The sequence below is a fragment of the Larimichthys crocea genome, chromosome X (assembly GCF_000972845.2).
Source record: "Larimichthys crocea isolate SSNF chromosome X, L_crocea_2.0, whole genome shotgun sequence".
Classification (NCBI taxonomy): domain Eukaryota; kingdom Metazoa; phylum Chordata; class Actinopteri; family Sciaenidae; genus Larimichthys; species Larimichthys crocea.
Window position 1 is genome coordinate 22703234 of NC_040020.1, and position 24702 is coordinate 22727935.

Consider the following 24702-nt stretch of genomic DNA (forward strand, 5'->3'; position numbering starts at 1 on the left):
CTTAAAACAATGAAAATCTGAACTGCACTGCTCCATTTTCTGTAAAAGCAACAGTTGAGTATAAATCTAAAGTTTATGTTGTAATTTTGACTTATACTGCTACACAGTGAAACAGTCTTTTCATTTCTCACACCAGTAAACGTTAATGCATCAGCTGAAGGTTAAATCTGGTGCAACAATAAACTGAACTTTATTGTGTCATTCCACCCGACATCTTTGTCGTTGTGTGTGATTTAATATCCTCCTCCTTTTATGCCAAAGAAACAGAATCATTCAGTCGAATATACAGATAGATCAACAAAAATAAACAGTACAAGTGGGCGAGATTAGACTTGTGATATGAAGGCAGGAGCAGTTCATGTACTGTCTGCTTTTTTTAGAAATGCCACCCATTTTAATAATTCACGTATGTTATTTCTGTGCCACAGAGCACTCCAGAGAAGTCACACATGACCTTTAAACTGGACTGTGAGATCTATCTCTCCCCAGCAGACAATGAACTGAAGAGCGTTGAGGATTTAAACCAACGTTATCATCTTAAAGGGACTTTATAGACAGTGAGTGTGTTCAAATATTAATTGAATTTTGGTGTGACATGTCACAGTTTGGCAAGATCAACACATTATTTAATATTGATGCCGCTTGAATGCACAGATGCAGGAAGTTCCTTCATGGTTTCTTTTCTTGTCTTTGACAAAGTGTCTCTAGTCAGAATCAGAATCTTCAATCAAAATCTGTAATGCCTTAAAAGTGAGTCATCTTGACACCTTCACATTTCTTGATGTAGTATAGTAGCACAGTTACCTGCGTTTGTTTGCAGTCCTGTAAGGAAGTGCTTTCTAAATGTCTAAATAAGTTAAGTTATTATACTGCAGTGATTAAAATATAAAGAGGCTACTGTACTGTAGGAATATAGAAACATTTTTCATGCCTTGCATAATTGTCTGCGTATATGGGTAAAAGCCAGGAAATTCTTGACAAAATAAATGAAACTTTTAGAATTTTAAAGTCAGATTTTGTTTTGGACTTTGTCTTATGCTCATATATCATAGCTTGTTAGTGTCCAGAATCTTCTGGTTTAGATACACTGATAATCAAATAATGATGCTTATATTACTGGAGGAAAATACATTCACTCAAGTACTACATTTCAGTACAGTTTAATGCATTTGATACTTCATATCTTTATATTGTTATTCATTAGTTTTAAGGAGCCATTTTGCATGGAAGGTGCTTTTTCTTATACTTCTGTACTTCTGTACCACTGTTGTTGTTTGGTTTTTTATTTTAGCTCTACAGGTGGATAGATGCTGACAGGTGATTGACAGGTTTACCAGTGAACCTGTCAAAAATGATCTCTTCCGTGTAAACTATGACCCTTGATTCCTCCCTGTTCCTAAATTGGAATGCAGAAGTATTTTATTAATTTCTCCAGGGATTCTGTCACCTTTCATGGCGTGTGTCTCTGCAGTCACAGAAATGCCCACTGTTAGCCTCTCTTAGATCCTGTCTGGTTTTAAGCTTCACTTTTTTCCCCCCTCTGTTAATGATATCTGATGTACCCTTGATCCAGAAGGAGGAGGAGGAGGAGGAAGAGGAGGTGGGGGTAGAGGAGGAGGAGGAGGGGGGAGATGAATTAGTAGGGCTGTGCTGACGAGCTCTCCTCCTCTGCCAAGGCAGCGGCAGCACGGCGGCGGCCATTACATCAGCGCGCCAACCTCCTCCTTTGTGATTGAGATTGTAGGAGCTGTGCTGAGCTCAGCGTGTTTTTTCTCCTGGGGGCCTCATTTAACTCTGCCAAACGGCCCCCCATTTAATTTTTCAAATGGAGAGCAGCCTGAGTCACTGTGTGATGGGTCCAAGCCACACTGTGGACTCTGCACTCGCACGTGGTGGCGGGAGGGAGGGAGAGCGAGGGAGGTGTTTTGAGGAGTAGCAGGGAGCGTGAATGCGCCCAGTCCTCTAACCATTCATGGTTTTCAGCTTCTTTTAATCACATGGGGAAAGAGCGAACTTCCGCTGTTCACAGAATAACACATTTTATCTCTGACTGAGACCGAATGACTTCATGTTTCTTCTAATAATATCTATTTTGAGTTGATTTTCTTTTACTTTCTTGAGACTTTTATCTGAGCTTCAGGCCTACACTGCCCCAAGAGTGACGACAACACATTAGCAGCATACACCCAAACATATCTTTACTTAACGTATGTCAAAATATTCCTCAACTCTGATCCCCTTGTTGCTTAAAATATGTGAGCGATGTGTTTTAGCCGGGGAAAAGACAGGACTAATAGGCTGGAAAGGTGGCGGCTCTGCCAAGGTTGCATTAAACTGGCAGCTGTCCTATAACAAGGCAGGTCAGGGGTCATCAGCCGCCCAGCAAAGGGAGGAAAACCATCTCAGCTCCCCCTCCTATCTTCCATTCCTTACGAGTCCCATTGACGTATAGAGCAAACACCAGAGCGTACGTGCGAGGGAAGAGTCTGTTCGCTGCCGTCAGTTTCCTGGTGTTGACGAAAGCGCTTATGCAGCATTTCAGTAGCAAATGGCTGAAGAGGCTTTTTCTGAAAAAATAAGAAAGAAAAAAAAGCAGTACATTTTGGGGCACTTTATAATATCAGTAGCTAGATATATAGTCTCTTTGCTCAGTGTGTGAACCTAAGAATAGAGAGCTAATGAGTATCAGACCACACAGGCTTTTTAATAAATTACACACATACCTTATCTGGTGACAATACAACAGAAATTAGTTCACTTAAAACCACCTGATGCCAGCAAGCATTACACACACACACACACACACACACACACACACACACACACACACACACACACACACACACACACACACACACACATTGTCTTCTGAGTCATTCAAAAGTGGACTAACAGTAATCAGGATGCTGTGAAAAGTGATTAAGTAAAACTCACTGTGAGAAGGAAAGGCAGTCCTGGAAGAAACTGATTTCACTCATTATGTTAACAGTGATGACAAATTTCCTATCAATCATTTTCATTGTTTTAATGCCAGGAAATGCACCCACACCAGTACCAGAGTACCAGTATCCATCATTTTAATGTTCTGATTGTAACTGACTACAGCTCACACAGTCGAAGTTTTAAAACTCTTGTGCTGGAGAGGTGAAAGTTTAAATTGATAATGATAGCATAATAAAACAATTTCTAAAGCCAAGTTCCCATGAGACACATAAATCCCAGTGTGACAGAGCCTGATGGGACTTTTGTCAGTAAATGCATTGGCAGGTAAAAGGCTGAAATAAGAACATATTCCCGTACCAATACTGTTTATTACTATACATTTTCTCTTCCTGCAGTTTAACTTCATGAGATTCTGAGATAGCATTTAGCTCAAAGCAGAGCTGAGGAGAGACTCATCCTGAGGCCTGTGGGCCAAATCTGGCCCTTGACAGTGTACTGTGTGGCCTGCTGACCAAATAAGTTGATTTGCACTAGTATTCTTTTGTTTATATCAATTAGTAAACATTCAGTAATGTCCCTTGAATGTTATTTTGGAAGTTGCATATTAGCCTAAATCAATCTGTGCAACCTGAAGAAGCACTGACATTTGATTTTGGTGAAGAATAAAGATAAGTGGGTAAAGAAAATATCAAAGGATCAATGAAAGCAAGCAATACACTGAAAAAATGGACATTGCTTTTATTTTATCACCTCATTCAAATTCTAAACCAGCTTTACTTTGTCAAATAACAATTGTATGCAAAGTTGCTAATATCAGGCACAAGTCCAAACCAACAACAGTATAAAGCATGGACCGAGTATGAGTGATGTCACCCATAGATTTCCGAAGCGCTGTTTTGAAGCAGAAAATATGCAGCGCTGACTGTACTGCTTCTTCCACCTCCAGGCTAATCTAACTATCGGAAAAAATGTGGATGATCAGCAGACCTGAGGCGGGCTGAATGATGCCTTGGTGCTCGAATAAGCCTTCTGTAAAGGCACATACCTGTCAATCAAGCGGTCACGCTGTTAATTATGCATAACTTTTAAAGCTATTAATATCATCTGAACTGGTGAGTTGTGCTCCTACGACAATCAGAGTTTAAAGCAGAGCCGGATGTATCTTTTTTATTCCACACATTCTTCCTCCTCGTTGAAAATTGATGCTTACATTATCCACAAAGCAACTCAACTGACAAGTCAACGTAGCATTGAGCTGCTAGCCTCACACAGACATACAGAGTGGTTAGATTTGGTGAAATCATTTCTTTCTAACTCTACACCCCAAGATTTTTGTATAACTTAACTTAACAAATGTAGCAGCACAACCTTAGTATGATGTCTGAGTTCCCTTTAAAGTAAAGCTGAGCTTGACAAGCTCAGTCTGATCCTAAATGGTCACCGTGCAGAGAATAAACTTTAGACAACTTATGGAAAGGATCTAAGAATTGCAAAGTTGTCTCGACATTTTTCATCCATCAAACACGCTAATTTTCTGATGTAAATGGTGATAATTGCAGTCACAGAAGGCAGTTAGCATTGCCAGACTATGTCTTTGTGCCTTCATTTTCTTAATGGGCTTCAGTGTAACTCTTGAATTAACTGAAGCTAAATAAAGACAATAATTCTAATAGAAGTAGTAGATGGAGAAGGGCTGCTTTCATCATCAGTGAGATGAAATCACAAATGTTTCTTTTCATCATTTTGGACAGCAGGAAAGTACAGTAATGTAAAGAGATGTGACTTGTCGTAACACAGCCTGAACTAATTTGAAAACTAATGCAGCAGAACCATTTGTTCATTTGTCATCCTTGTCAGTGTCAATGCAGAAACATCTGATGATGCCAAGCCTACAGAACGGAGACATCCAATCATTACTTTGGCTCTCCAGCAAACATTTAAGCACTGATTGCATTTGCTCATTGAGCACTACAGTTTTTTTTGGAATAAAACTAATGTGAGTGGTCACTTTTGGAGATGAGAGCATTGTCTTCTGTCAGATAGCACTACACTGATCTGTTTAATACGACAAATTATTATTTGGACAACAGCAAAAACAATTGGTACCACCAGATCCAGTCAAACCTCGTGATTGATTTGAGTTGCACAGACTGTCAGTCTTCTGTCGTGGTGACACATTATTTGATAGCAAGAGCTGGAAGAAGTTAGGAGAGGTTTACGGCTCGGCTTTATCATGAGTCACCCTTTTCAATTTGTTGTCGCTCCAGAGCAGATTTTTTTCAAAACGCACGTACGTGTTTCACGGTAGATGAATGTTTGTCTGCTGGGTGATACATTAGTCTGATTTTCTGTGTGAAGTTCAGTTCACTGAGCTTCACATCGACGTCACAGATGTATTTCTGTTGCTTCCTATTTGGTTAGGATCATTGCAATGGTGAGATTCTGTTGGTGTAGTTTGATATTGTATCAATTGAGCTGTGAAAGAACATACGTCACACAATTTACAGATTGCAGACAGAACCCTCAGTGGACCCAAAGATTATCTTTATAGCAATTTATTTAATATAATTGTAAATTTGCACAATGATAAAGTCCTGCATTTTCCTTTATCTTGAGGATGTGTCAAAATTACAGTTTAAATATATTTGATAATATATTTCAGTACAAGAATTTGAATAGTCAGTGAGTCATGTTCTAGCCACCTGGCAAATATAAGTCAAATGTTAAGTCTCTTTTGGCTCAGTTTTTGGTCTCTACCTACTGCTGAAGGAATCTATGACTGTTTGGTCCTGAGCATGTAGTGATGAACAGAGCCTTTCGCTTATTATAACTGCCCGCAACTCAATATTGTTAAATATTGACAACAGCAGCTTCAAATATATAAAAGTGCAATATGTAACTGTAAAATCAGGCCTGTAGGGTCTGTGAAGGTTTTCAGTCATGCAGGTCATCTTCTTTTGAGAAGAGTTACAGTAAATCTGGGGCAACTGGACTTGAAGATCTCGTATCTAAGAGGCTTTTTCAGTTGACAGAACTATAATGAATGATACTAATCAATAAAAAAGAGTTTGGTGTGGGGTATTTCTTTACATTAAATAAAAATTTAATTAAAAACCAGGCAGTTTCAAAACTTCAAGTGTGTTGCACGTACAACCAGATCTAACACTGGTGTCACAGTTAGAGTTACAGAGTTATTGTTGCTGCAATTGTTGAATCACTTTATACATCCATTAGCTACATAGCCAAAACTAATATGAGGCTTCAGCAGATAGAGTTGGCCAAATCAAGTGGATATTGTCCAAAGATACTGTCTTATCAGTGTGAAATAGTATTATAGTATTAAAGACAGACTTACATGACAGAAAATATGAACCTATGCTAAAAATAAAAGCATAAAAAAAGTTGCAGTTTCTGTATATGTCCAAATAATTTCTTCTGGCTTCTTGTTAGTTATTGGCTAATATAAACACCAATATTGATAAGCCAAAATATATATATATATATATATATATATATATATATATAAAAATAATACTGGCTCAGCCAATGGATTGGTCAGCCTTTAACGGATCGGAGCTATGCAAGGCAATACATTTAAGAAACATGCAGTGCAACTGAGGGCAGTCAGACAGCAAATAGTTTAACACTAATTAGAATATCCCCCTGCTTTAAATTTCAAGTGATGTGACCTTTGTGTGTTTAATGTTGACTTTATGTGAAAGCTCATGATTCAGTATAGGCATGCGTGACTGATTTAAACGATTATGGGATGATATTGCTATGTGGTCATGTCATCATCTTCCACAGGGGGATTTATGCTGACATTATGTAACTATGTATTTTTGGCTACAGCGGAGCAGGCATGACAGCAGATGAGGACAGTAAGCCCTGCCAATCAATACTCCTAGAAATGAGTAAGTCCAGTAAACAGAGGAATTCTGCTCTGTAGCAAAAGGTCAGCTCCATTTGATATTGATGCTATTTGACTTTTGGACTTTTTTGGAAACCCAATAAAATACCACAGTCTAGACATATTTAGAAGTCTTGAGGGAATCCTCCCTCAAAGCATCATATTTCTGAATAGGAAACAATGTTTACCATTTTTTATACAGCAAGAAAAGTTTTCTTTCTCTGCAAGAAGTGAGAAACATGTTAGGCTTTGACTGAAAAGCCCTGCCCACTAGCGTGGATTTGGCACCTAATGGCCGGGTGACAATTGTTTTGGCAAAGTTTAGGTGGGCGTGTGATCAAGTGTTGTTCTGGAGACACCTGGCTGCTCAGGCTAATCTATTCATTAAACCTCCTTAATGGCCTCTTGTGCTTCAAGATCCATCATGTCACAATAATGGCTTTTGCGAGTGAAGGGCGCTTTTAACTGCATTTGACTGATTGGAAAAACTGTCCCATTTCTGGTGGTGGAGGGAAAAGAAATGCAATGGCTGAACACACCATATTAATTTCATTGCCATGCCGACCGAACCATTAGCTTGTAGACTCAATTACGTCAATGAGGGTGACATATCAAGGCAAAGAAGAGGTTCATGGATCAGGAATTTGATGGTCTACAGTTTGAGATATTTTCCTCTCAAAAGGAGAACAAGCTCTCTCACTCTTTGGTGAGACACATGGGAAACTTATGCAATGGAAGGTACAAGAACAATGACAAACAAAAAAGAAACCGTAATGAAGGAAGATGATTAAAAAAAAGACTCAGTGAAAAAACTTAGCACAAAACATGTGCAAGAACTTCAGTGCACTCTGACAAAAGAAACATGGTACAAAAGAGAGATCATTTTTTTAACATTTTCTGAAAACAACTATTGAAAAAAAGAGTAGATTTAGCTTTGGGTAAAACAATCACATTACATGTTTCTCCTGCTAATGAAGATTTTCCCTCTCAGTTTCTTTGCAACTTGAGCATCTCTGAACCCCACTGAGAGCCAGAAATTTCCAACTCTCAGCTTTGCTGCAGAGGCAGAAATGATGGCAGATTCTTGGGTCTCGGCCAGGCTTTATAACCGCATAACGTTTAACTTTCTATAAATACCACGGGACGTGGTCCAAGTTGATCAAGTGTGATTGAATCTGAAATGACTCCAAAGACGAGAGCCAAGTTTCCTTAAGATACTTCAGAAGAACTGCTTGCCCCGGCCCAGCTTTTGACAGGGCACCAGCCTGAGTCACTCCATGGTTTCTCAAGGTGCATCAGAGTAATTCAAATAAAAAACGATGTCCAAAAAATATCAAGCAGTACTTGTATCTTAAAATGATCGTCGAGCTGTGTCATCATTCCTATCCAGTGACCATTGATTTTGTCCTCTGTAATTGTGGCTAACCAACTAATGAAGCTAATGTTAGCTCCAGAGTTTACTCAAAAATCTTTAAGGCTGTAATCTTGTCATTTTTAATGATGTTAAATCGGGAACCATATAAAAGGGGCACTTGCACTGGATAGTTAAATACAAATATGAATTTGAATCTATTTGCTGCAAGGGGTCTTGCCTTTTATTAGAAAATGTGAGTGGATGAAATAAATGGTTGGATGATTCTCAGAATGTTTTGTATAGTGAAGCTGGCGAGCATAATCGCTGCACAACTCATCCAGTTCCACCATATTTCTGCTAGTCAAGTCACTTCATTCATTCTTGTGTAATCATGATTTATAGGCCTCCCAACAGGCACTTTTCGGAAGCACACTCTCCTCAGTGTTACTCTGTCCGTCCGCAGCATTTGTAAATGTCTAGCTATAGATTGCTGAGAGGTCTCTTTTTCTCCTTTGATCCTTTTTCTTGAATGAATGTGGAGTAGATAGAAGCAAGCCAAGCCCTTCAGACAGTGATGTCAGAGCAAGAGGGCCAACATCCCTCTTACGCCGCAATGTCGAAGGCCCCTGATTGATGCTTTGAGGCCTCAACGATTCAGTGTAATCTCCCTAATGTCTGCGGATGAACAACAGCAAATGCCTGGAAAATTAGACCACCCTGCACACTTCTAGACATTTTACATGCTTCCTTAACTGATGACCTATCCCCAAATGTTAAATTGACCTTCCACTCAGCCACTTGTCCCCTTGGTTTAACGGATAGAGCGTGTTCAAAAGTATAACACCTGCCTGAAGCTACATATCCTCCACTCTGTTTCTGCTGACCCTCCATCCCAGGTGTTTAAACACAGTCCCCCCTTCTCCCCCGATGTAAAACCACAAAGTGACACCAGTTCCACCACTTGAACTTGCATTTAATCAGGTGGCGAGCCTCCTTTGTGGTGGCAAGCCACTGATTAGATTTGGAGATTGAGAGCCATTACAGGAGGCAGCAGTTGGATAATGACTTAAGTGCTGTTTCGCCTTCCTTTCTCTTCAGGAAGTGATTTATCTGGATGGGTTTGGCCTTAACTGACTGGGAGGTGCCCAACGGTGAGCAGTGCCATTCATAGATCATATCACCCTGCTCTGACCCCATCAACACTCACTGTCCTCCCAAAGGTGATTTACAGTCTCTGGACATGGAAAAGTATTACATTATAATAATACTGGATATATTCACAGCTTGTGAGATGGGATCTTTGCTTTCACTCACTATGGCCTTCACTTTGAGTGTTACTGATATGTCAGTTGTGACAGGGCTAGAACTGAAACCATTTGTCAGTTCATAGATCAGTCAATCTGCAGAAAAATAACCAGGAACTATTTTATTTAATTTTATATTTTAATTAAAAGTTTTTAAGCAAAAACTGTGAATAATGATTAATCTATTAATTACAAAATTACTAGTCAGACTCATCCACAATAAAAAAAATGTTGCAGCCCTTTAAATGTATTTTATTGCTTTTATTTATTTGTAATTATTTCATTTATTTATCTAATGACTGAAAAATCAAATTATTTTCTCTGATTAATTTGAATGCACTAAGCTTTACACTATAAAATGTATGTCACGGCTTAACAGATTTGTTTCAGTAGATAGATAAGAAAAATATACATATGAAAATATACAAAAATATAGTAACTGTCAGCAGTTGCTGTGCAGCCTTTATCCAGATGAATAGATTCGGTTATGTTGAATCAAAAACATGTTGCTTCTTATTAGTTTTTTCGATTTTGCATATCATATCTTGTTTCCATTTGTAGTTTATGTGGTATCTGAATCCAGATCTGTTAATAGAAATGAGCTGAAATGCATCTTTCTTGTCATACTTGCATCTCAAGTTGCTATTTGGACTGTAAACAATGACCAGCGCAGAGATGAGGGGATTTGGATAGCCATTATCCTGAATACACTGGAAGCCCAGAAACATTGGTTGTTGACCTCAGACATATACGGTAGACGATAGCCGATAGGTTTCTGAAATTGAGTTATTGCACATTACAGTTTTACAAATGGTAATGAATGTAAATATAGCTTTTCAACATACAATAATGTTTCTGACAGAGCGCTGTCTGTGTATGAGCAGGACTGTCATGGCATGAATGCTTGAAATTCAAATAATAACCAATAAGTACTGCCTAATATAAAATGAGATAAATAAGATGGTTAATGTAGAAACAGATTATATATTTTTATTAATAATAAAATGTAATAAAAAAAAACATTCTTTACTAACAATGTAGCACTTTAAGGAAAGGGTGAATCACAAGCTGTTGTGTCACTGTGTGACAACAAAACACATCTACAACAGTATCACAAGTCATCTGTGTCCGTTGGGTACTTAGTGATTTCCTGCGTTTCCCAGAATCTACTTCATCAAGCCTCAGAGAGTTTCCATTTATCTGTGCGTGTTACTTCAAGTATTGAAAACAGTGGTTGTAAATCGTTTTTCCTTTCCTAAGGATCTCATTAGTCTGGTTTTAACGGTTTGCTTTACAAGTTACTGAAAGTGAGACAACACATATCCACTGAGATCCAATGTCAAGCTAGCTTCACTCTAATTGTTTTTGTGTAGGAGGAGGAAGCAACAACAGCTGTCAGAAAACTGAGAGGCCTGCACCTTGTGCAAACATCACATGTATTGTGGCTTTGTTTCATAAAAGGAGTATCGAGGCTACTGTTAATCATTTTCCATTACGGGAGTGTGATGTCACTTGATGTTTGACTTGTCATTTTGAAGTCATGGAAGAAGGGTACATTTTAGGTAACCAAACCATGGGGTTTATCATAAGATGATTTTATCCCCTCAGGTCTGTAAAAGTTATTCAAATAAAACAATCACAACAGACATTTTCAGACATTCTTTTGTCAAAATTACATTAACTTTATCAATGGTCTGAGTAAGTCATAATCTTATGGCCCAAGATTCAGGTTGGAAAGTTTTATTCAGCTGCTAAAAATATGTTTTGGAAGACTTCTGATAGTAAAACCCCAAAAATGAAAATAAAACGTTAAGATTTACAAGGTTCACTTGGTTGTTATTAATGCTCACAGTTGGCAACAGGCAGGTACTGCATGTATAATAATACATAACAGTCAAATGAAGTTAAATAAATCCTGTCAGACAGGTGATCGATAACCAGGACATTGACTGTCGCCAAGTGCTTGCTCATGGTGGAACTGTTGGGTCTCTGTAAATAATTAATAATTATAAAGAGTATGGTCTAGACCTACTCTGCATGAAAAGAGTCATGAGCTATATAAATAAAATAAAATTGAATTAAACTGAATTGAATTGACAGAGCAGTGAAACTTAGTGACGGTAAGAACACAACGCAATGAGGGAAATAACAGAAAAAACCCTGAAAATTAAATATACAACACACAAGTTAGGGTGGTTATTTTCATTATCGATTAATGTGTCTATTAATGGCATAGGATTTAAAGTCATCAACAATACCATTGTGTGTGTGCATGACATGAAACACACCTATACACCACCTCTTTGATGAACTCATGAGTCATTATGTTGACATATAGCCCTGCAGTCTTACATGTTCAGTGAATCGATCTCACCATCCATGTGCGTTAGCGGCATTTGTGCAGGTGTACTTCCTTTTTGCTACATTTACACTTGAGGTTCTTGATTGTCCCCGAAGAGCTGAGCTATTAAGATGACATATAGTATAACATTCATCCAATAACACCACAGCAACAGCAGCAGCAGTAGTCTATGTGTCCCCAGTAATAACTTACACTAGAGTGAGTGTGTTGATCTAATCTAGGGAGGCCTGGCTTCAAAGGTTACCGTATTGACTCGATGCTCAAAAGTTTTTTAAGGAAGTGAGGGGGAAACTTTGGTGGAGTCGTGATTGGCTTTGCAGCTCTCTTGGGTGAGGTCTGATGCAGATGACCCAAAAGAAACACCCACGCTGAAAATATTAATGCATATACGTAAGCATGCACGTACAGTATAGATACACTCACCCACACGCAGGAATTCAATATATAGACCTGCAGATGCACAGAGATGTGTCAAATACATGACATGTAACATGTCATGTGAAAACTAAGAAGAGGAAAGAGACAATAAAAAAAAAAATTCAGATAAGTTCATTATTTCACTCACAGCAGCAGCACACACAGTTTGTGCAGTTCATTTTGAAAGGCCACTCTCAACACATATAATAGATGATCATAGTTTTCAGGAAATCTCCAAATGAGAGAATAGTAGGTTTAGAGTAGAGGTATTACACAACCTACAGCATTGAACTCAATGGAACTCCATTGCCAGTTTTCAGACCAAATCAGGCGCTTTTTATTTTCGTTTATTTGACCAGGATTATCTATATATATATATATATAGTTGAGCTAGATTCAAATGTTTTCATACATCTATAATCACCTGAAAATAGGAATTGTTGTATCTTCATTACCTTAGAAAGGGTTTGCAGATAGAGCAGGTCCTCTTCCAGGGAGTCATGTTGCACTGTTATAATTCTACAATAGCCCAGAATGGACAAACTATACAAGACTATGAAAGGGCCACTGTAGTTTGTCCTACATGCTTGAAAAGGGTGGGTGTGGTGAGGGATATTCAATTGGTTGCAATCTGCAGATCTCACTAAATCACACATACTGAAATTTTAACTTCATGATCATTTTGGAGGATGTAGTTTGAGGAGAACCTTAATATTTTAAGGTTTAGCTCCAGAACACTCGCCTTGTTTTCCACTCAGCTTTTATTAAAGTGTGACGCAGCAATGACAGTTTTTTGAAATTATGGAGAAACTAAGGCGTATCACCTTTTAAAAACAAACCCTTTAATATTTGGGCAGCAGGGGGGAAACCCAGGGAGCAGATTTACTTAGAGATAGTCTCTAAGTCACAGCAGTTGGGTGAGTCATGGCCATAACATAGTCTAGCCAAAGATCCACTGGTGGTCGTGTCGTGAAAAACACAGCTCAAAGTTTCAGATGAAAGGTCATAACGCTGACGAACTTCAGAGAAAGTTCAGTTTTATAACAAGTTGGTGGTTTACTGGTAGCACTGTGTAATAAATTAGTGAGTAGATGTGCAGGTAGAAATGTGATAGAAAGTAGATTCATAGATGTGGCTGGAGACCCGGCAGCTGTCTATTCCGCAGTGATTTAGTGTCTGACATGGGTGAGCTTTGTGGCTCAATAGCACTAAAAGGCTCATCCTGTCTAATGGGGTTCCTCTATGACGCAGACAAGTGAAGGCAACCCCCCTCCCACCCCCACTCCTCCACCCTCTACTTCTTTTACTCTGACATATAATCCAGACATACAACATACACACAGATTTACACGCACGGAAAAGCACACACACACACACACACACACGCCTACTGTACATCCAATAATTTTGCAAAGACTTTGCGTGCACACAGATACACACATGTACTATCCTGCCCACTAATGAAAAGGAAGGGAATTGAGATGATGGTGCACGACAAACAGTTGTGTAATTGCTTTTGAGAAACGGCTCTTGTCGGAGGCTGTCATCGATTGGTCTTTGCCGTGGACAACTCGTTTACTCAGTGTGTGGGAGGAGGGCCCGGGCGGCAATGATCATTACTGGACCGACTGTGGTATCATTTTATGAACTCGATATGGTTTGATGTTTCACTGTGGTGGGGAGGGACAATGTCACACATTTATTGCAGACAGAGTGCACACAGTGGCTGCTGTGACATGTGTTTTAGGCAAATCACACTGATTCAAGCTGGAGAAGATAAAAAAAACACAATGCTTTGTAGTTTGAAAGTAGTTTACTCGACACACTGAGCAGTGTTGAGCCATATGAGTTGGTACATGATATCCAAGTGTGCCATGAGTTCATCATATTGGCCCAAATCAAGCTGATTACATATGCTGATAGTGTGTGAGATGGTCTACACTGCGCTGTAGCACAGTGGGTGTTGTGCTGTTTGGAGTGCTATCCAAACAGCAGTATGAATGAAGAGCCCAGGAGTGCGTCCCTGTGTAGTATACATCCCTCCCCAGCAGATGGCCCCGCCTGCAAATGCTTAGCTGGGAGGATGGTGTGGTGGTATTGGAGGGGTTGGGGTGGGGGGCCTTATCGATTTGGCATTTGAGATATAGCATGCAATGTAACATTTTTGGAAGCTTCCTAAAATATTTATTGCTGGTGATGCTTTTCCATGGCCACCAGTTTGCTTTGCCTCCTATTTAATTAATGACATCAATGCAAATTGGGGATAGCAAATGTTCCAAATGACTGGTGGATTTTGTGAATGGAGCACTTAGTGACTGAGGAATGACGTCAGCGCAAAGCCATATCCCATATTAGTGAGCCAGGACCAAAAGGAGGCATCCCATTGGCTTGCCATAGCATCAGAGCGACGTGATTGGCTGCTGGCAGATAATTAAACACCTACACAGTCAATGCACAAATCCAAGTGGTGGGATATATAGGCTGGTGCGTTGACGCTGCATGCAACAGAATCAAGAGTTGTCCTGCAAGTTGAGGGAAAGTCAACTTATTGTGTTTTGCATAGAGATACATAGAGATATATATTTATTTATTTTTTTGCTGGGTGATTATCACTGAAGGTAAGTGTTGACTTTTATTGCTGGGCGATGTGTTGGAATGGCTCTTTGACTATGAATGTACCTGATAAGCTGTTTGCCTTCATGCGTGGATCAGAGGGGATATGGACACAGAGTCACTGCGTTAGACTGCGGTGATGTGATGGTGTTGGTAATGGGATTGGAGTGTGGCCACTGGGGTCACCAGTAACACCACCACTCTTTGTGACAGGGTCCAGTTTTGCTATTTGAAGGCCAAAGATTGAGACAGAGAGAGAGAGATAAAGAGATAAAGAGATAGAGAGTAAAATGAGGAGAAAACTCAGAAGAGGAACAGCAAGTGAAAGAGGAAAAGGAAAAAAGAGGTGGACAGGAGGAACCAGGTTTGAGTGTGTGTGTGTGTGTGTGTGTGTGTGTGTGTGTGAGAGAGAGAGAGAGAGAGAGAGAGAGAGAGAGAGAGGGAGAGAGAGAGCTGGCAGCTCATTACACTAATGCACTGGTCCCTTAGGGACTTGGCAAGCTTGGAGTCCCCCCTCCACCTCCCCCCCTTCCCTTTTCACCCCTCCTTTTCCAGCGTTAGCAACAGCAACATGCATTGTACAGTCTAGGACCCCCACCTATCCTCATACACATACACACACACAAACATGCACACACACACACACATGCTCCAACCAGCAGGCATGTCACACTCCGGGACCTGCAGCGTATGACATGAGAGAACTACCTGTCCTGTGCTCTTGGCTGGATGTTTTGGAGGAACAGGGCTTCTTCTTTTTTTTTTGCAGAAGAGCAGTGAGTGGGCGGGTGGGGGGGATTGTTATGTGGCTCACTTTTGAAGGGGTGTTTGGAAGTAAAAGTGTGGATGTTCAGCAGGAAACCAGAGCTAAATAGTGGCATGCTGAGATGTGGGTAAAAGCGAGCTTACCTCTTTGGAAAGTGACAGGGAGCGTTTTTTCTTTCTTGTTGCTACTTCTTCCCAGCAGCAGCAGAGGATCAGACACATATTTTATAAATGTATGTTGGTTTTGGTTCTGTTGATCTATTTTTGAATGATTTTAGTAGTATCTGTGTGTGTAAATAGGCTGCAGTTTTGTGCACAAGGAGCTGATGGAGGTGTCTTTCTTGCTGTGTAGGGGACCATGGTTATGTTGAAGATTTCTGCTTTCCTCGTTGCCTATGCCCTGGTCATTTGCCAGATGTACTGCTCACAAGCGGCCCCTGCCAGGTGAGACAACACATTTCACTCATCTCTCATCTGACATGATGTATTTTATCAGCAACTTTGAAATATGTTGAAAAGTTAAAGTAAATTTCTGATTGTTAAGAGTCACAAGCAACCAGTGGGAAGGAGTGTAGTGTCAGAAATTACTTAGAACATCTTTCACAGCGAGTTGTTTGATCGCAATATTTTCAATGCTGCTAGAAAAATATGAAGGAATGGGTGAGGACTGATAAAAAGATGTGCGAACACACAGTAGATAAATCAGATAGGGTGGAATAATATGCATGAACACACAGTTTTAATCTTGGTCATCTTTATGATGCGAAATTTTGGCAATTTACACAAGTAGAATTAATTATAGTCTTCACTGAAATTGATTTAGGTTTAAAATATGTCTTTAACCACATGATTTTTCTATATAAAACAAAATGTATAACCCATAGACTTCAGTTCAATTCCTTCAATTCCTATCTCTAATCCCATTGGATGAAATTGTTCTAAGTTGTTGTATTAAAAAAGGAATAATGGAAGTAAAAAAAGAGGGGAAAAAGGTGTAATTCACTTCAGGGGGAGATAAATGAGATCTATATATTTATATGAAGCCCCATCCAAGCCGCTCCCCACACCGTTCCCATGAAGCTATCGATTTTATAATAAATCTAGAGGCGGTTGCACATCAGCCCCTCTCTCAGATGGGGCACTTTCTGCAGATTGTTTCCCCGCGTTGGCCGGGGGCCCTCCAACTCAGACGTCATCCCTCTCAGAGCTGGTGACGTCCCAGCCAACCCCCCCTCCCTCTCTGACCCTCTCCCATCCATCCATCCATCCATCCATCCATCCATCCATCCATCCATCCACCCATCCAGCCGCTTCCACCATCACCACCACTAGCCTACCCCACCCTAACACCCCACATACACACACATCCCCATCCGTCCTGTTAACTGAAGGTGATAATTCCAGCAAAGGATTTAATGATTTAATGCTAATCTCAACCCCTCTGACCCCTAACCCCCCCCCCTTCACCACAGACCGGGTTTAGAGTCCATGTCAGACCGAGTCACGCTCACGGACTACGAGGCGCGAAGGTTACTCAACGCCATCGTCAAGGAGTTTGTGCAGATGACGGCAGAGGAGCTGGAGCAGCAGGAAACTGAAGGAAACAGGTACACAGATGAGAAACACCTGACCTCTTTACTCTAACCATTTTTTTAAACGCTGTTTTAACATTTCCTCCCTGCACAGAAACAGCTAATGGAAGATTTGACTATAATGACAGAAAAAAACAATGAATCTAAACTCCTTAGATTGAAAGGTGAAATTCTTTTTTGGGACTTTGTGCATCTTCTTCTTATCATACTCTGGTTTCACTTGAAGGCCACTGAAGATGCGTCTTTTTAGCACCCCACTTAAGTTCAGTCAGGCGTAGAGGTATGTACTTCCAAGCTGACCAAAACAGAGAGTCTCATTTTTCCAAGAATAGATGTTAATAAACAAAGAAAAAAAGAATCCCTCTTCTCTGTCATGACCCTGCTCCCGCATGGATGAGTTTGATTTTGACTTTGTTTGAATGGACTACTATTTCCAGCCTGCCTGCCGGGCATGTGAACAGTGGATGCCTAACGGAACGAATAAGTGTGCATGATGTCAATTAAGTGGAGTTGCATGACAGTGGGAAGCGACTGGTTTCTGTTTGTTCTGTGGGTGTAAAAGATGTGACAAGAGGGGATTGACTTGGGCGGGGGTGGAGATGGAGGTTGGCGCATGAGGGGATGGATGACAGGTTCTCTGAATGGTGGGGAGGGGGCGGGAGCATGATGCTGTGTGGGGAGACTTTTTTTATACTTCCGATGGCATGAGAAAGAAATGCATGTGAGAGAAATAATGCGTGAATGGAAGGAAAACAAAAAAACAAAAGATGTTCTCTGCATGTTTTGCAAAATCTATGAGCCTGTTCTCTGCATGTGTTTTTTTGTGTGTCCCCTCCCTGACAGCATGGACAGGCCCCTAACCAAGCGCTGCTCCAACCTCAGCACCTGTGTGCTGGGCAAACTGTCTCAGGAGCTGCACAAGTTGCAGACGTTCCCTCGCACGAACGTGGGAGCAGGAACGCCCGGCAAGAAGCGCAGTGCGCCTGAGAGTGACAGCTATGCAAACTACGGCGAGACGTTTGAAAGCATCTAACTCTTCCTCATCCTCCCTCAGTCCCTCTTTTACCTTTACTGCATCTCTTCCTCTTCTTCTTCCCTTCCTTTTTACCCTTTCCTTTTCTCTTCCACTGTCCTCTCCCTTATCCCAGTTTCTTCCTTGTTGTTTTTGGATTGGCAAGTGCATGTTGATTTTACCTGCTTGATTGACATGAGAACAATATGACCTTTAACTGCAACCAGCCTTTCAGTTCTTTATCTCCTCCCTCTCCTTATTTTTGGCAGAGAATAACTTGTTCCTATCATTTCAGACAATCAGGCTTAGTTTTCATAAATGTAATTCAGGAGCCGGTTCAGACATACATCTCTGTGTACTGTGCGTGGAGTCATTTGATGGCATTTTAAAACACCCTGAAATTTAAGGGTTGAGAGAGAATCACCTAATCAAACCATTAATAAATGATCCACTCATGCGACACCATGTTTCTTGTTCAATAAACGTATTTTTCTACCAGGAAGCCTTAGCTCATTTTCATTCTTAAGACAGTCATGATGTTATTTGTATATATAAACATGAATAGTAGCGATAGAGCCCTTCATATGATCTCTGAAGCTCTCTTCGAGTTCAAAGGTAAGAAAAATGACTCTGATTCTGTGTGTCAGCACTGTATGTCTGAATGTCACATCAGATCTTAGCATTAACCTGTTGTTTGCTCTCTTGAAGCAGCGTTACAGCACAGAAGCGAGCCTGCAACACGGCAACTTGCGTGACTCACCGCCTGGCGGACTTCCTCAGCAGGTCGGGGGGAATGGGCAACAGCAACTTCGTCCCAACCAACGTCGGCGCCAAGGCCTTCGGCAGGCGGAGGAGAAACGTCCAGATGTGAGCACCCCCCAAAAACCTTCAGGGAAACGGTAAATAAAGTTTCTTCTTGTTCTGTTTTTTAGAATCAGTGCTGATCATTTAATATTTCTCCATCTGCTAATTATGAGAGTGATAAAACTCTTGACTCTTGACATCATTATTTTCATTACAAATGTATTTAAATCATGTTGGACTCATCGTACAATGGAAACAAATGGAATAATGAACAGCAGTTAATATTGTTCTGTGAAGACAAAGCTTTAAAGTTACATTTATTCTCTTTCTTTCTGTCTTTCTTTCTTTCAGAGGTGGAAACCAGACAAGAAAACATCAGAAAAAAACCTGAGAACAAAAATCAACAAAAACAAAGTCGAGCAGAAAATAAACAGTGAACTGGCCCTCTATCCACAACCTCACGTTCTTATGGAGAAAAAAAAAAAAAGACGCCACAGGACTTCTCGTCCCCATTTCCATCCTGTTAGTGAAACCTTTTGCTTTTGGCAAATAACAGAAAAAAAAGAGAAAAAAAAGCACTAGTTTATGTACATGAACAAATGAACTCCTGAAGAAAGAAAAAAAAACATCCTAATGGTTCCTCTTTTTTATACATGAATATAATTGGAAAATAAAATGAAAGCAGCAGTGGTTATCACCGTTTTTTTTTCCTACTTTCACCTCGTTAGAGCACATTTCTTCCATCCAACCCACCCCACCCATCACCCTCCTCACCCACCCCTCCCCATTCACCATCCATACTCCTACATTTTCCACAGTTCCACTTCTTCCCAAGGGTACCATGTTTTCCTGTGTGCCAGAGGGACGCCATTAAAGATCAGCCTACCCAAGGCCCCCCCACAACGGCTGTTGTCTTGTGCCTTGATGTAGAACAATTTACATGATTGTACAGTTCTGTTTCGAGATGATAAAGAAGACCCCGAGCAAGGGTGAAGAGAATGAAGATCGATTAATATTGTAAACAATATTGTGAAAAAAAAAAAACCAAACAAATTTCAGCAAGATTAAAATGTATTTTAGATACACTCGGGTTTGGGGTACTTGTGTTGTTCTTCAGAGGTTTTTAAGCATTTAGGTGTAGAAAGAGTTTGAACGATTGAGAGGTTGATTATATTATGAGAAGCTTATATTTGTACATTAATTGCTGGAATACTGAATAACAATGTCCATAAATTATAAATGATAAATCATATGGCATTAGTGAACCTCATGTGAACAGAGTGATTTGTAATTCTTTTACGGATACGCACGCACACACACACACACACACACACACACACACACACACACACACACACACACACACACAAAACACTGGAAATCAAGTCCACATATATACGCTCAAATGTTGCTCAGTCTGGGTCACTTTGTATGCAGTGACTGTCTGCAGTGTAAACACATGGGTTTCATCGGGACTATTTTGTGACTCACACCACACAGCATGGATGTGTTGAGATACATGATGATACAAGAAAAAAAAAACCTGCATGGGTGCTTGCTTAATAAAAGGCAGCCAAACCTGCAGTCAGACTTGTTCTTCTTTAGCTCCACTGGAGGTAAACACACACCACTCAGTTCAATCAGTTCAATTATAACTTATGCTTTAGAAGCCAAATCTTTATTTTCCAAACATCATACAGCAGACTGGTGCAGACACATTTTGAAAGGACACAACATGTATTCTGTTTTATTTCAGATGTAACTTACAGATCTGCATTCTTCAAGCTGAACACTTTGTTTTTACAAAGTTTCTTGTTTTTACAGCAGCAGTCCAATAGGTGGCAACATAATTATCTTGACAAAAGTTCCAGCGGCGCTCTGCAGAGTCTCACATGTCTGACTTAAGTCACAAAAGCATAAAATAAAACAGAAAAGTCTCCACTGGTGATAAATATGAACCTTTAACTCATCAACCAGCTCAGCAGGTGGTCTGAGGCTGAGCTTTACGTTTTCTTTATGAACTTAAAGGAAAGTAAAACCTAAAATGTGAAAATGACAAGAACACAAGTGCTTACATCAGGTTTCTACACTTGATTCTTTACATTTTTTATGGCTGTCTGAACAGCAGTGAGGTGTAAAACAATGACCTGTTGAACACTCCTGTAGGTGTATCATGAATAGAAGTTATCGGCCAATGCTTCATAACAAGGATGTGTGGTTTTGATGGCTTCTGATTAATGAGAAAAGCTCAATTGCCTTTGAGAAGGTCACATGATCTTTCTGCTGCTGCAGAGACACATAAAACCTCACAGGAGCAAAACTGCATCTTCTTTCAGAACAAAGAGACCAAAAGTTGTTAAATTCTGGACCGACAATAGTTCTTTCTTCTTTTACAAGTAGCACTGTGAGGTCTGTAGGGAACATCTGCTCCAATCAGTCACCAGTAGTGGACTGGTTGTACTGGGCTGCTCTTCAGCAGATTACTTTCTGAATGAAACTACCTCAGGGACCATTGAGTAAAGGTTACAAGAAAACCACAAAAACAGAAAACAAAAGAAAAGGTGAACATCATTAGTGAAAACATGAATCTTATGTATGTTGAATTTCCATTGGTCTCTAAAGAAAATAAAACATTAATTTCCCATAAATCATGTTAATTGCACAAACTGGAACTGATAAATATCATGCAAAACATAATTACAGTTTTTAGCCATCAACAACATTCCATGTGTGTACTGCCAGTGGTTTAAGGTTTGAGGCGCAGTGTTTCCATAAAAATCACAGAGGTAAAAAAGAGTACTTGAAGAAAGGATGAATAAAGGCCCTTCAGTTTTAGATGACAAATGTGGGATGTAAGTTTGGAAGTTGAGGGGATAATGAGCCCATTCAATAAGGGTGAAATTGAAAAACAGGATACAGTTGATCCTATTTGGTTGCACGGATGAATGCTAAGGGTGCACCGGTGCAAATACAGGATATTTGTCACAGTGTGCACACACACCCAGGCACACGAGCTGGCAGAAGAAAAGTTTTTTTTTTAATGAAACGTCTTACTTAGTTCATATTAAATGCAAAGAATTTGTGAGAAAAACAACAATCGTCAGCACCAGACATGCTGTGTTCATGCTATAGATACTTCAAGCAATAAATAATTGGTTAGCTGTTCAACTGGATGACTTATTAATTCCCAGATGAGAGAATATGAATATCGGAGTATAAAAAAAGAGAAGTGGATTTGTGCTGTATTCCCCCTGAAGTTTTGAAACCTTATCTGTCAGTTGTTTTTACAGTCTTTCCAGTCGTGCTCTCTCTCTGTCTTACTATCTGTCTGCTTGTCTGTCTGTCTGGAGAAAATCAGTGCTGAAGTCAGAGCCATGCTAGAGTCCACATGGAAACTTTTCCTGCATGACTGAGGAGGAAAAAACATAAAACCCCCTCTCTTATATTCTGATAATTGTGGGGGACGGGAGCTTGAAGACTGATTCGTGGTTCGGTTTGGTTTTAAGCTTCTTTCTCAGCAGTAATCTAACAATCCTACTATGCCAATGAGAATAGCAGTCCTAATGACACACAGCTGCTTTGAATGGGGCCCTTCCAGTTGAAAATTAGATGGTTCGTATAAGAGAAACCAAGAAGCAAGCCCCCATCTCCAGAGAGAAGACGTGCCGCTAGTCCAGTTCCCAGAAACCTATGCCGCAAACCAATTTCAAAACCTGAGGTTTTGGTAGATGCTGCTTTTTAATGTTTTAAAGGAACAGAACAACATTTTGGAGAATACAGAGCCTATGTATTGATGTCATGTCCGGGCTAGCTGCTTCTCTCATTCAGCATTTCTTTAATCGATCTTTCTGGGTTTTACTTTCCACACTCTAAGGCAAAGTTTCCTCCTACAGCAGCTGCTATGAGCAATTAAAGTTAAATGATGACTTTGTGAGCACAGAAAAAACGACTCTGAATGCCTAAAAAAGGTACAAGAACAGCATCACAGGTGTAGTAGTAACTAACACTCTCTCTTTGCAAGTCATTCTTCCCAACGTTCTAGTTGTAATCTCTGCTGCCTAAAAGCTCCGTCAGTCCTCTCTGTCCTGCTCTTATTATAGACATCTGAACCAGCCACAGCCTCTCAACTCACTCTCATATTGAACCATGACATTTAACCCACGATTGTCTCGGGGTTGTGGGAAATGGTGTTCGTAAAGGCAACAGAGAATATTGAACAATGAGTTTTTGTGGAGTGAACAACATGACATAATGTTATGTGTATTTTTACTTAGTCAGCAGGATTTTGAAAGAGTTTCTAAATCTTTTGGAACAGAACCGGGAAGCTGTGGTTTAACTTTGGCTCTCACTTATCTGCTCTCTTGTTGAGAGTTAGATGAGATGACTGAGACTGCTCTCATATCTGAACTCTAAATATGCTGCCAGGTTAGCTTAGTTTAGCATAAAGACTGGAAGCCGGGGGAAACAACTAGCCTGGAGCTAGCTCTGTTCCAGATGCTTGAAATTTGCTGGATGGATTAAAGAAGAGAATGTAAGTGTGAATGGCTGTTTGTCTCTATGTGCCCTGCGATGAACTGGTGACTTGTGCAGGGTGTCACTGCCTCTTGCCCAAAGTCAGCTGGGGTAGGCTCCAGCCCCACCACGACCATGATGAGGATAAGCGGTTAAAGATAATGGATGGATGGATTAAAGAAAATATGCAAAGATATATTGTCTTCATATTTAGTGCGCAAACTTGAAAGTGATGGTCTCGAAAAGCATTCCCTTAAATGTGCAGCTAGTCACTGAGAATTAACTTAACACATAGCAATGTGCCTCTAAATGTACTCCGATGACGACTTTGCAGGAAATGAGGTAAAATGTTTGAGGAAATTAGCTGTTTACATTCAGATTTAAGCTAAAGCTAATATTTATTGACTCTATTCAGTGTAATAGGTCATTTGGTGCACATGGGAGTATGTGTGGAGCCGCCCCCTTCACATAATCACATGGTAATTATTCACTGAAGAATACGTAGCAATATTAACTGCAGCAACGCAGACCAGCTGAGTCTTGCTCGTAATGGGAAACAGCCGACTGACGTTTATATTTTCATTTTCCTTCCTCATTTTTAAAGCTCCCAATTTTTCCATAAGGTAGTCATTTCCATGGCTGATGTGAAACAAGACACCCAGGAGCATTCATGGTAAAGGTCCAGAAACAACATAAGGCTAGCCCGACATCCTCTCACCTTCCCCAATCCCCTTTTCCCTCTCATGCGACCGTTCCTGGGAAGGTAAACACCCTTTCACCGTGTCAGAAATGGGATTTCATTCTGCTGCCATGGCAGTTCCTTCATCTGGCCTGCTTCTCGGTCCCTCCCTCTCTTTCTTCTCCCCTCCCTCCTTTTGCTGCCACATCTGGAACCCAGCTCCTCATTTATTTATGTGGTCTGTGTTGTTTCTCTCTTTTTTCTAAAGTCTTATTTAAATGTCCTTTACCTTGTCTTGTTGGCAGTTTCTCTCCATCTGATGAGGTCTGCAATTACATCTCGCCATAACTGGTCACTCTGCAATTACATGCTCCACCACAAAATCCCCCCTCCCCCTGCTGAACAGCACCACTGCTCATATGGCAGACCGAAATA

The 24702-nt window shown here is 40.3% G+C and overlaps 1 protein-coding gene across 4 annotated transcripts; it reads left to right on the forward strand.

Moving 5' to 3' along the window:
* Window positions 1–535: 535 nt before the first annotated feature.
* On the forward strand, window positions 536–20596 carry LOC104925117 (calcitonin gene-related peptide). Of its 4 annotated transcripts, none has more exons than XM_019262401.2 (5): window positions 536–557; window positions 16021–16112; window positions 17141–17275; window positions 18981–19171; window positions 19428–20596. In XM_019262401.2, exons 2-4 carry the CDS (start codon window positions 16027–16029, stop codon window positions 19141–19143), a joined length of 384 nt encoding a protein of 127 aa, XP_019117946.1. In that variant the 5' UTR covers window positions 536–557; window positions 16021–16026; the 3' UTR covers window positions 19144–19171; window positions 19428–20596. The 4 variants fall into 4 exon arrangements, with proteins under 4 accessions (XP_019117946.1, XP_019117945.1, XP_019117943.1 ...); XM_019262400.2 differs by lacking the exon at window positions 536–557 and adding an exon at window positions 14783–14908; XM_019262398.2 differs by lacking the exon at window positions 536–557 and adding an exon at window positions 15719–15901.
* The last annotated feature ends 4106 nt before the right edge of the window (window positions 20597–24702 follow it).